This window comes from Podarcis filfolensis (genome assembly GCF_964270895.1).
Source record: "Podarcis filfolensis genome assembly, chromosome: 14".
NCBI classification, from domain to species: domain Eukaryota; kingdom Metazoa; phylum Chordata; class Lepidosauria; order Squamata; family Lacertidae; genus Podarcis; species Podarcis filfolensis.
Genome location: NC_139616.1, coordinates 33,850,834 through 33,863,626, shown reverse-complemented (window position 1 = coordinate 33,863,626; position 12,793 = coordinate 33,850,834). Strand labels below are relative to the sequence as shown.

The following is a 12,793-nucleotide window of genomic DNA, read 5'->3' as shown; positions in this document are numbered from 1 at the left end:
ACTTCAGGGCTGCCATGACGACCATGGGGCTATCCAACACATATGACAGGACACATTCTGGACCTTGTTTTCTCAACTGGGCAGGAAGAGGGGATATCTGAAAATGGGGAATATTGACATCATATTTCTGCATCAGTTTCTGGTAAAGGTTCAAGTCCTCGCAAATTCATCAGCATTTTAGTGCGGATTTTTTTTCTAATAGACCCAATTTTCTTAAGTATTTTTTCTAAGTATACACAGTTTTGCAAGCAACTTCCTGTAACAGAATGAATTTCTGAATGTCATTTTCACTTATCTGTGCATTTTTAAGCACACTTCTCTGTGATACATATACATTTTTGGTACACATCGCTCTGATTGCAGAGCAGCAAAGCAAAATCTGGAGAAGTGCGAATTTGCAAAGAGAATCATCTTTTTTGGTTTGTGCATTGTTTCTGGAACAGCGGATAAGCTTCGCTGCACTTCAAAATGTGAAGCAAAACAAATCTCTCTCCACCCCCAATCTCTAGCAAGCTACAAGGTGTGTTTTGGACTGAACACACATGGCTTTCGAGAGAATGGAATCTGCACAAGCGACCAGGTCTCGAGACTCAGTCAGAGGCGATGGGGAGACTTGACTAAAGTGGAGGGCAAGAGGTCAGATCCTGGCATCCCAGTGTGGGTACGGAGCCAGAGAAGTGCCCAGGTGGAATCAGGGGGAGTAGAAAGAGGAGGAGGAGGGTGGAGAAGCAGTGGCAGGAGGTGTGCAGCTGAGAGGGAGGGACAGAGCCGACATCACTGGCTGAGGATCAGACGGAGCCACGATGTGGCAGCGAAGGTCTGCAGCAACCAGGCAGGATCCTTTCTCTTGCCTGTGTGGAGCTGAGGCACCAGACGAGGTGAATGGAAATCTGTGAGCCCAGGAGAAGAGGCAGCAGTTTGGTGCTTGAGAATCAGGTAGGCTGGAGCTGAAAAACTTGCACAAAGACCTAAAGTGGTCAGACGCAAAAGCAGGAGGAACGAGTCTGCGGATGTGGCCCCTTTCTGTGTCTGCTCAGAGAGGTTTTAATGCAAATGCCACTTGCATTTATTACCAAGACTAAGGCTAAGCAGTCCCTGGTGGTCATTGCTAAGTGGATGTATTTAGTGCGCTTGCGAATTTTCTCTTTTAACACATGGTAAACAGTTGTGCACTGCATTGTTACGCTTGTGTTAAGGTTCTTTTGCATAATTATATATTGTGTTATGTTATGGATTTAGAAATAAAATGTAAGTGGGGCAAAATTAGGTGGCTGCTGTTGCTGCTGTTAGCAGCATCTTGTGGCACACTGACTTTCTGATAGTCTCTTTGCTCTCAGATGCGGGCAGTGCCAGCAGTCCGAGTGTTTTGGGACCAGCTACAAATGTGGCTATAACACCCTGAGAATCTTGACTGAGGATGGAGTTACACCTTGTACACCTTGTTAATATCTCATCTGTTCTTACATGAAGTTGCATTTAAAGGAAATACTGTTTTATTGCATTGTATCATTCATTCATTTTATTTCTTATTCGCCCTTCACCATTAAGGTCCCAGGATGGGTGACGGCAATTTAAAAACACAATATTAAAACTGGTTTCAAATGTTCCTCACTCTGGGAGTGTGTGAACAACCAACAGTGGGTTATTGAAATAAGAAATAAGCACAAAAAGTCTTCTGCCGTGCCGAAGTTGTCATAATAGAGCACGGGATGCTGCCTTATACTGAGTCAGACCCACCGGTCCATTTAGCTCAATATTGTCTACACTGACTAGCAGCAGATCTCCAGGGTTTTAGGTTTTAGGAGAAGTCACACCTGGAGATGCTGGGAATTGAACTTGGGACCTCCTGCATGCATAGCAGGTATTCTGTGGACTTTCTAAATGAGATATCTTCCACTCTAGTTTGCAGAAGAGATAGTAAGAGAGAGCAGTTAGAAGAGGGCTGCGCCTCCTCCTCCTCCTTCTCCTTCTCCTCTAAATATGCAAAGAAATTAAGGAGGTGAAGTGTCATATGGAGACCTGTGTGTGTGTGTCTGTGTGTGTGTGGCAGGGGAGACTCATCTGCATGTTTGTGTTAAAGACACAGAAGTAGGTAAGTTGTGTTTGTTTGTTTGTGGTTTTTTCCTAACCCACCCCAGTTCTCGGTTGAGGCAGGAGAAGCCAGGATGCTCATCATCACCCCAAGGCTTCAGGATTTAACCTCCTTCCGTCGGGCCTGTAAGACAGAGCGATTCCGCCTGGCCTTTAATTTGAATTCAGCCTGATCTTTTATTTCCCTTCTCTTCCCTCCCCCCTCCTCTTTTATGAAGATCACCCACTCTGAGACCCCACAGCTAATTCTCCCCTGGCCTCCTTGCTGGCCCAAGTAGGACCAATTCAGCCAGCTAGCCCTGGGGATTATCTAATTGATTTTTGAATTTTATTGTTATCCATGTTTTTATACTGTATTTTATGCTTTTATAATTAAGTGTTTTAAATTTGTTGTTAGCCGCCCTGATCCCGGTTTTTGAACCGGGAAGGGCGGGTATAAATAAAAATTTATTATTATTTATTATAAGGCATTTTTTCAACCTCACAGCCAGTGCTTGATATTTTAAAAATGAGAGGCATGGTGGTGGTGGCGGCGGCGAGCTTATTTTCCTGGAAGTGTCCCCTTCTGACTGAAAGACTCAGAGATGAGGAAAGATACTTTGCAAATGCCCTAAGCAGTGAGGAATCCCAGCTGAGGTTAAGCCGTATACGTTGATGCATGTCCTCAGTAGAATCTTGGCATAACCCTCCATTGCTTTCTATAGAATGGACCCAAGTGATTCTTCTGGAAATGGAATGTGACTGGGATGATGGCTTCCTGAAAAATTGCTATTTATTAGATTTTTATTCTTTCTTTCTCCCAGGGTGGCATATATTGTGCCCCCCTTCCATTTTACCTTCACAACAGTCCAGTGAGGTAGACTGGGCTGAAAGAACGAGTCTTACAAAAGCTCACTCAGCAAGCTCAGTGACTGAGCACAGAAAAGGATACCTTCTAACCTGGAAGCTCTTCATCCTGAAGATACACACAATTAAGCTTACCAATGCAGACATTTATATTAGATAAAATCCATAGTTCTAAATGAATCTGGACCCCTTTCCTGGATGATTTTGCTTTTAAGCCATGGGGAAAGAAACAAATCTCAACCACATACACACACACTTTGTCAACATTTGCCTGCTTTTGAGGTTTATAAGATGTCCATGGGATACATATAATTAAGTCAAGAAGTGTGAACTGGACTGGAAAAGATATTGGCAATGCGTGCCTTAATGGCGATGAAACACCAGTGCAGTAGCAGGCAGAGATCTGTTTCATCATAATCCCAGAGAGCTGCTGCCAGTCAGTGGGGCCACTACTGAGCTAGATGGAACAAGGATTTGACTCAGTATGAGGCCGCTTCCTGTGTTTTGCTCAAGAGCCCTAGCTCAGTGAGAGAGCATCTGCTTTGCATGCAGAAGGTCCCAGATTCATTCCCTAACATCTCCAAGTAGAGCTGCTGCCGGTCTGTGTAGGCAATACTAAGCTAGATAGACTCTCCAAGTAGAGCTGCTGCCAGTCTGTGTAGGCAATACTAAGCTAGATAGACTCACTATAAAGCAGCTTCTTATGTTCTTCCATTGCCTGGCCTATGGTCCTGGTATTAAAATTGTCCTCTCTTATTTATTTTTTATTTTATCACAATACTGGAGAAGATGGTGACGAGGCGGCTGTGGGCCTCCTAAGTCTGTTGTCCAGAGCTAACTGTTGCTAGGCAACCTGAGGCACCTTTCCCCCCATCTTTCCATTTCACCACCCGAGGCAAAATGAGAAAGTGCCGCCATGTCACCAAAGCCTCTCTGACCTCCCTTACCTGTGGTGGCGGATCTCACTGGGAACCTGCCCTACTGCCGGTGGCTGAGGCTGCAGGGTGGGCCTGCAGGGGTGGCCCCTCTTCAGCTTCTGCCACCTGAAGCAGCTGCTTCACCGTGCCTCATGGGCAGCCCGGCCCTGTATCAATGGACTGCGGCTATGAATAGCTATTAACCACATTGGCTAAGCAGAGACAGCACCATAGTGCTCAGATCCTGCTTGTGGGCTTCCCACAGCCATTGTGGGAAATGGATGCTGGACTAGATGGGCACTGGCCTGATCCAGCAGCCAGGCTCCTCCAATGTTCTTCACGGTTTCTGCTCTTCCTGTTCTCTCTTTTTTAAACCAGACTTGGGCCGGAGAGCCCCTTCACGCACAAGACTGTCCTTTGTAAGGTCAGACACCCAGCCCCTCTGCCTAAAATCCACCCACTTTCAACGACGACAGCCTAATTTAGAGTTATTGACCACATTCACATCATCCCACTTTAAATAGTCATGATTTCTTCCCCCAAAGGATTATGGGAGCTGCTGTTTGTTAGGAGAACCCCTATCCCCCCTAAGCTACAATCCCCAATAAGTCCCTCTTCACAGGGAACTCTGGGAATTGTAGCTCTGTGAGGGGAATAGGGATCCCCTAACAATTACCAGCATGTTTAACATACTACACTTCCCAGAATTCCTTGGACAGAAGCAATGGCTCACAGTGCTTTTTCAATGTATAGTGTGAATGTGACCTTAGCTGAATACCACCTTCTGCCTTTCTGGTCCTTCAAATACCCTTTCTGGTCCTTCAAATAGAGGGTAGTCCTTCAATCAGAGGATTGTCCTCTGTAAAGTAGGTCCCATGGCCCCCCTCTGGCCGAGTGTGGATTTGAACCTGAGCCCACCTCAACATCCTAGCTAAAGCATCAAACTGTGTCCAAAACTGTTAATTTAGAGCTGTGTTGCAAGAGAGACTGGCGATTATAACTCTCCTTTCTCTGTGCAAGGCTCACGACTGTTGATTTAGCAAAACAAAATCGAAAAGCCAGGGGGGTGCGGAAGAGGGACGGACGGACGTCAGAGTCATATATTTCTCTAGCGTAATAAAACCGATTTTCTGGGCAAGTGTGTTGATTCGCCTCTTGAATCTTATTGCTGCACTGGGAACAGCTCTGCCCAGCTGTAGTCCATCATCTTCGCACAGAATGTGAGCGAAGTAATACCAGTATTAAATTTACAACGACTAGAGATGTAGTAGCAAATATCAGGCTTGTATTTCCCTCCCCTTCCACACATAATTCAACACTGAGTATTTGTTTCCCATTGCCAAATATTTAGATTAAAAACCTTTCCTGGGAAAAGCCTAAGACGCTTTGACTGACATGGAGTAATGAGAGATCTGCAGTTTGGGAGTTGCTCATTTTCAAGGCAAATTTTTACCACTCACAGATTAAATCTAGGCTTCATTCAGCAACTCTCGGGCTGGGGTTCAACAGATCAAGGGCTCCTGTGCTGTGGTGCAAGGATGAAATAGTTCCCCTTCTTCTCCTTCTCCTTCTTCTTACATTTATATACCATCTATATAACCACAGAGCCTAGGACTTGCTGATCAGAAGGTTGGCAGTTTGAATCCCCGTGACGGGGTGAGCTCCCGTTGCTCGGTCCCTGCTCCTGCCAACCTAGCAGTTCGAAAGCACGTCAGAGTGGAAGTAGATAAATAGGTACCGCTCTGGCAGGAAGGTAAACGGCGTTTCCGTGCGCTGCTCTGGTTTGCCAGAAGCGGCTTGGTCATGCTGGCCACATGACCCGGAAGCTGTACGCCGGCTTCCTCGGCCAATAAAGCAAGATGAGCGCCGCAACCCCAGAGTCGGCCACGACTGGACCTAATGGTCACGGGTCCCTTTACCTTTACCTTATCTCCCAAGAACCTCAAGGTGGGGTACATGGTTCTCCTCCCCCATTTCATCCTCTCAACAACCCTGTGAAGTAGGTTAAGCTAAGAGATGATGACTGGCCCAAGCACACCCAATGGCTGGGTGGGGATTTAAACCCTACTCTCCCATGTTCTGGTCCAACACTCTAACCATTACACCACACTGTCTCTTTACATGCAGAAGGTCCCAGGTTGGAAATGTCTCCTTCTTGAAACCCTGGAACGCCACTGCCAGTCAATGGAGACAGGAAAGAGGTAGATGGACCAATGGTCTGATGTGGAACAAGGCAGTTTCCTATGTTCCTATGATGGGAGAGAAATTCAATTTTGTTTTGAGAAACTCCCTAATTTTCACTTCCCAAATGAATACATTAGCATGATTAGCTGAAACAAACCGATTCGTCAAAATTTATATTTCTCCGACTTTTGCTGTGTTTGCCAAAATACATATATTGGGGGCAATATATATATATAGCAAAACAAAAATAAAATAAAATGAATTACAGTATATCGGGTAAGATTGCTTTCAAAAATGCGTTTACTACTCAAAACTGCACACAGAAAAATGTGTATTTTAGGGGGAAAATTGCACTAAAACACTAATGAATTTTTGCAAGTTTTTTTTTTTAAAAAATCGCCTTGTTGCAGAAATATGGAACACTGAATTTAAGACTGGATAAAGGAGAAGCTTCCCAGAGATTTCTGGTTGGCTGCTCTTGTAAAAACGGAGCCAGAGCATATGGACTTTTCATCCAATATATCAAGGCTCTTCTTCTGGATTCTTCTGGGTTTTTCTGGGTTCTTCTGGGTTCAAAAGCCAAATTTCCCTCGGTGCAAGATTTGGATTATTATTTTATATACAGCCTCTGTTGCAAGACCCTCACAGTCTCTTTCTCCCACCATTCACCCACAGATTTAAAATAATAATAATAATGACCGAACAGGAAGACTTTGCCAGCTTGGCTGGACACTGGAACGCCTCTGATGCCCACCAGTTCAGCCTGGCCAGTGTCATCGTCCCTGTCGTCTTCTCCTTGATCTTTCTTCTGGGCACCATCGGCAACAGCCTGGTCCTGGCCGTGCTGCTGCGGAACGGGCAGGTGGGGCACAACAGCACCAACCTCTTCATCCTCAACCTCAGCCTGGCCGACTTCTTCTTCATCATCTGCTGCGTGCCTTTCCAGGCCACCATCTACTCCCTGGAGGGCTGGGTCTTTGGCTCGTTCATGTGCAAGGCTGTCCACTTCTTCATCTACCTTACTATGTACGCCAGCAGTTTCACCCTGGCTGCCGTCTCTGTAGACAGGTAATGGAGACCCCTGCGCTAAAAAATAATAATAGGAGATCCCGATTCATCTAGTCCAACTCCCTGCAGTGCAGGGATCTTTTGCACAGCGTGGGGCTCAAACCCACAACCCTGAAATTAAGAGTGTCATGCTCCACCAACTGAGCATTTATATCCCACCTTTTGCTCCAAGGAGATCGAGGTGGCTTATATGGTTTGCCCCCTTCCTCATTTAACCCCCACAGCAACTCTGCAAAGTGGGTTAGGTTGAGAAGCAGTGACTGGCCCAAGGGAGCCCCAGTGAGTTTCATGGTCGAGCAGGACTTTAAACCGTGGTGTCTCCCAGGTCCTGGTTTGACACGTGGTTGGCGCTGTGGTCTAAACCACTGAGCCTCTTGGGCTTGCTTATCAGAAGCTCCGCAGTTCAAATCCCCCCAACGGGGTGAGCTCCCATTGCTCTGTCCCAGCTCCTGCCCAACCTAGCAGTTTGAAAGCATACCAGTGCAAGTAGATAAATAGGCACCGCTGTGGCGGGAAGGTAAACGGTGTTTCCGTGCGCTCTGGTTTCCGTCACGGTAGCCCATTGCGCTAGAAGCGGTTTAGTCATGCTGGTCGCATGACCCAGAAAGAGGTCTGTGGACAAACGCCGGCTCCCTTAGCTTGAAAGCGAGATGAGCACCGCAACCCCATAGTCGCCTTTGACTGGACTTAACCGTCCAGGAGTCCTTTACCTTTTTTCAGTCTGACACTCTAACCCTAGAACACACTGTCTTGCTGCTTGATGCTGGGCAGTGGTGGTGAGGCTGAGCAAAAATAAGAACTTTGCACAAATTCAGATCTCTTCTCTACCCCCCCCCCTTATTTCAGTCCTTGAAATTTCAGTCCCTAATTTTTAAAGTTCAGTATTGGAGGAATTATTAGTAGTATTATTAAAAACATAGTACAATATGATAGTTTAATCAACTCTGCTTTTGTCAGATTTTTCGATAAATTATGAGTAACTGAAGCATAAATATATGCCCCCCCCCTTGTCTCTTTGTAATCTTGCAGAGCAGAACAATCAAAACAGCTTGTAATTTAAATCAAAATGAACTATTAAACTCTTCTCATAATGTTGTCACCAAAGCTACTCAGAAAAGACTCACTGAAATTAATGTACTTGTTTGGGTCCATTAATGGGCTTACTCTGAGTAGAACTTAGTTACACACAACCCATACATTTGCATGTGGTTTTGCAAATATATATGCTATTTTGCCTATGTTGTCTCTTTAAATTTATGTTTATAATCTGATTATTAATAGTTTAATTAAATACGCTACATATATAAATAAATAGAAACAACAATAACAATAAATTAATAAAACTTGCTTTGCCAGGTTTGATATTTTACTCCCAATTCAGTAAAAATCTGAGTAACCCACAATGCAGCCAGCAGGAGGGGTCCTATTGCTGGAACCCAGGGGTCCCTGGCCTTGTTCCCCCCTCCTCTTTGTCCTCACTACCCGCCTGTCTTCCTTCCTCAAGTGTGCAAACATGAGGCCCGTAGGATTGCAAACATAATGCATTTGTTATACAGTACTTAGTGTTTTATTTTGTGCAACCATTTGAAATAAAAGAAATAAAGCTTGGAGCATGTTTGGACAATGTGCATTTAGGGGCTTGCTGTTTTGCATTGGCTTACAATGCCTTCGTAAGGGACGCGGGTGGCGCTGTGGGTTAAACCACAGAGCCTAGGACTTGCTGATCAGAAGGTCGGTGGTTCGAATCCCCGTGACGGGGTGAGCTCCCTTTGCTCGGTCCCTGCTCCTGCCAACCTAGCAGTTCGAAAGCACGTCAAAGTGCAAGTAGATAAATAGGTACTGCTCTGGCAGGAAGGTAAATGGCGTTTCCGTGTGCTGCTCTGGTTCGGCAGAAGCGGCTTAGTCATGCTGGCCACATGACCCAGAAGCTGTACGCCAGCTCCCTCGGCCAATAAAGCGAGATGAGCGCTGCAACCCCAGAGTCGGCCACGACTGGACCTAATGCTCAGGGGTCCCTTTACCTTTTACAATGCCTTCATCCAGTACACCCTACAAACCCCCAGGCCCCACATTTTTTGGCTCAATCCCCTGACTCTCTGAACTTACAGACCTTCCCCGGTCTGCCTGGCAGTTCCTCTTATGCATCTCAAGATGTGATATGTGGCCAACCCGTGTTCTTGGCTGTCATGTCAATCTGACGCCTTTCCACAGCTGTCAAAATAAACTCTCTCTCTTTCCCCACCCCCGTCCCGGTTTTCTCCCCTGGAGGAGAAACAGATGGTCCATATCAGTCGCTTGTCATTTCTGCTCCCTGGGGTGCAACACCCCCTTCTTTCCCTTCTCCCTCTTCCTCCCCCCACCCTCAGCCTACCAGGGGAGAAGAAGCAGATTGCTCTTGCCAGACTTCCAAACGGAGTCCTTACAAGAGGGCATACGGACTTAGATTGAGGGCCACATAAAATTAGGCTGATCTTAGGGTGTGTGGGTGTTGGGTGCAGAGGAGTGGTGGGAAGAACCAGCTGGGGCACCCCCAAGGGGAGAAGTCTCAGCCTGGGGAGTAATGGTGGGACGACAATGAATGGTCAGAAGGAGAAGATAAATGGTGCAGATAATCCCCAGCAATGCTTAACTCTGTTGACTTTTCTGGCAGATACCTGGCCATCCGATACCCGCTGCGGTCCCGGGAGTTGCGGACGCCCTGCAACGCGGTGGCTGCGATGGCCGTCATTTGGGGCCTCTCCGTGATCTTTTCGGGGCCCTACCTGAGCTACTACGACCTGATTGAATGGGAGGGCAGCTACATCTGTGTGCCAGGATGGGAGGAATGGCGCAGGAAGATCATGGACACCTGCACCTTCACTTTTGGCTACGTCATCCCGGTGCTGATCGTCAGCCTCTCCTACACGCGGACGATTAAATACCTGTGGACGGCGGTGGACCCCCTGGAAGACATGTCCGAGTCTAAGAAGGCCAAGCGCAAAGTGACCAAGATGATCATCATCGTGACTGTCCTCTTCTGCCTCTGCTGGCTGCCCTACCACGTCGTCGTGCTCCGTTACCTCTACGGAGACTTCCCTTTCAACCAGACCACCTATGCCTTCCGGCTCCTCTCCCACTGCATGGCCTATGCCAACTCTTGCCTCAACCCCATCGTCTACGCCCTGGTCTCCAAGCACTTCCGCAAGGGCTTCAAGAAGGTCTTCAGCTGCCTGCTGCGGAAGAAGGCCCGGAACAGGGTCCACGTTGTCCATGCTGCTCATACCGTCCACGGCTTTGAGGCAGGTTCCACAGAAGTCTCTCAGATGAACGAGGACAACAATGGGCAGCTGAATGGATGTGAACTGGATGCAAGGTCTCTTGTGGTCTCCACAGGACCCGGCAGGACCCTCCATGTTTCTTAAACTGAGTTGAACAGCAACTCAGGCAAGTGGAGTGAGATGCTTCAATTCTAGAGGATATCTTTGGTGAAGTTCTTTGTTGAACGTCACAATGTTCTTTCTTCTGGGGCTGGACTTCAGGGCCAAAGGCAAAGGTCATAGGAGGATTGAAGGCCTGCTACTATTTCTGCAGCAGGGTCCCTGCCTCCAGCATCCTAAGAGTCACCCAATTAGCATGAAACGGGAGCTTTTTTGCCAGTGTATGCTCCAAAGTTCAGCGCTTCAGTTTCATGAGAAAGGCATGCAAGCTCTGGAACAATGGAACTTTGCAGGGAACACAACTTGAGTCACTCTGAAAGAAGATATTGGAAACATGTACATGCACATCTAGCTGAAAGGCAACACATGGAGACCTGCATTGATCATTGCAAAATATCCCAAATGATTAATATTGTATAATTATAAGACTATTGCATAATCTTAGAAGGCTGTGTAATCTTATAGGGGTGTCACTGTGAGGGGTGCGGTTGTGACTATCATGAAGGGACCCTACGCTTCTGAATTTGCCACTACACTGCTGCCCATAGCCCTGCCTCAACCCCTCAAATGAGCACCCAAAGGTTCTGGGGGAGGCACTGGCAAAGAGGTCCCACATCAACACTTGGGCCCACTGGGGCAAGTTGGGGACCTACAAGAACTAATGCTAGTCATCACAGCATCGTTTCTTTTTTCTTATTCCAACTTAAAAAACAAAACAAAACATTTTATAGTCAGCAGGGAGGCGGGTGGCATGTACATAGTTACAGGTGCTCATTTCATTTATTTTTACTTTAAGAATCCTTTATGCTTTTACTTCTGCAGACCTCAGGGTTCTGGGTTCCCCTGATCTTGCTGGTCCCTCCCTCTTGTTTCTCATTTTGGCTCAATTTCCATTGGTACTCACCAACTAAGTCCCTTATTAGTGGGAACAACAACAGCCCCTATCATGTCTATTATTCCCTTTAAAGTCACCATGCATTTTTTAAAAATAAAAAATGGTGTTTTCACACAAAAGCTAGAACACCATTGCCCAGTTAGCAGTCATTATTGAGTGTCTATTAACAAGCTTTTTCGGGCGGAATAAAAGTTACAAATGTTCCCCCCCCCCGCTCTTCTGACTACATAAAATAATTGTGCTCCCCTGTGGTGTTAATAAGAGCTTTCTCTCTATGCAGATTGAATCCTAATTGGCAGGCAGCAGGGTACACGCCGTGCCCTGTGGCAACAATGGGAGTCGGAGGTGGCCGACTCTGATTGGATTAGGAAGAGATTTGCATCCACCTTCAAGTCATCAATTGGGCTCGGAGACCTTGTTGAATCACAGCCTTGTGACAGTGCAAAATCTCTTTCCTTCACATCTTAATATCACAGGGCATAACAAAGAGTGGTGTAATTACCAGTAACGCTCGCTTATAATTTCTGGGAGCCTACAGCAGACCAGGTCATTTGCCCCCCTGATTAGCTAGCATCGCGGTTTTCTAATGTGACTTGGCTCCTACTCCTGGCTGATAGACTGTAGCGCACCGCTTGGCTTCATATAAATCAAAAACACAGAGGGTGGGTGGGGGGAAGCTTGTTATTCAGCACGACCAGAGGGTGCGTGCCACAAGTTATGCAGAACACACTACAGTTTCACTTGAGTACAACCAATTTGCCTCAATACACCCAGTGAGTCACAACGGGCAGAAATGCCGGGCGCTCAGTCCATCCTTGATAGAAGCCTTCGTCAAGCTCGACTTCAGTTGGAGGCGATGAGGGAGACACAGTGCAATCGAAATCTGCCTGTGTGCTTAAGGATTAAAGGGTGTCTTATCATTTCAATGGTTGGCTGGAAGCCAAGAAGGCACTCTATGGATGAATCCTATTCCAGAAGATAAACAGCAGCAACACAGAAAGAGGAACTACATTCAGAAAACTGTTTCATAAATCACTTTGGAAATCTAGCATTATTGAGAGGGGTGAGGAACAAATTCAATTCGGCTTGCACTTAAAGGTGAACCAACCTAATTTGCACTTTCTGAAACAAGACGCAAACTGAAACAACAGCTGTCCTTCAAGATTCGGCTTTCCCAAATTTGGCAATGCATTTCTCTAGCCAATGCGTATACAAATGCATGTACAAGAGTGAAGCCTGCATAGAAATGGATGTATTGGTGAAAATAACATAGAAGAAGCACCATGGGTTAGGGAAAATTTGTGTATTAGGAGAAATTCGAACTAAACTGCTGATGGGCTTTTCATGAGGACTTTTTTTTTTTTTAAAGCAATAAT

General features: G+C 46.4%; 1 protein-coding gene across 2 annotated transcripts; it reads left to right on the top strand.

Annotated features, from left to right (window-relative positions):
- The first annotated feature begins 702 nt into the window (after positions 1-702).
- On the top strand, positions 703-10,562 carry LOC310748947 (galanin receptor 2b-like). 2 transcript variants are annotated; one of them, XM_083585312.1, is made up of 3 exons: positions 703-936; positions 6,714-7,106; positions 9,757-10,562. In XM_083585312.1, the coding sequence occupies exons 2-3, from the start codon at positions 6,733-6,735 to the stop codon at positions 10,505-10,507; spliced, it is 1,125 nt and encodes a 374-aa protein (XP_083441438.1). In that variant the 5' UTR covers positions 703-936; positions 6,714-6,732; the 3' UTR covers positions 10,508-10,562. The 2 variants fall into 2 exon arrangements, with proteins under 2 accessions (XP_083441438.1, XP_083441437.1); XM_083585311.1 differs by lacking the exon at positions 703-936 and adding an exon at positions 3,884-4,278.
- The last annotated feature ends 2,231 nt before the right edge of the window (positions 10,563-12,793 follow it).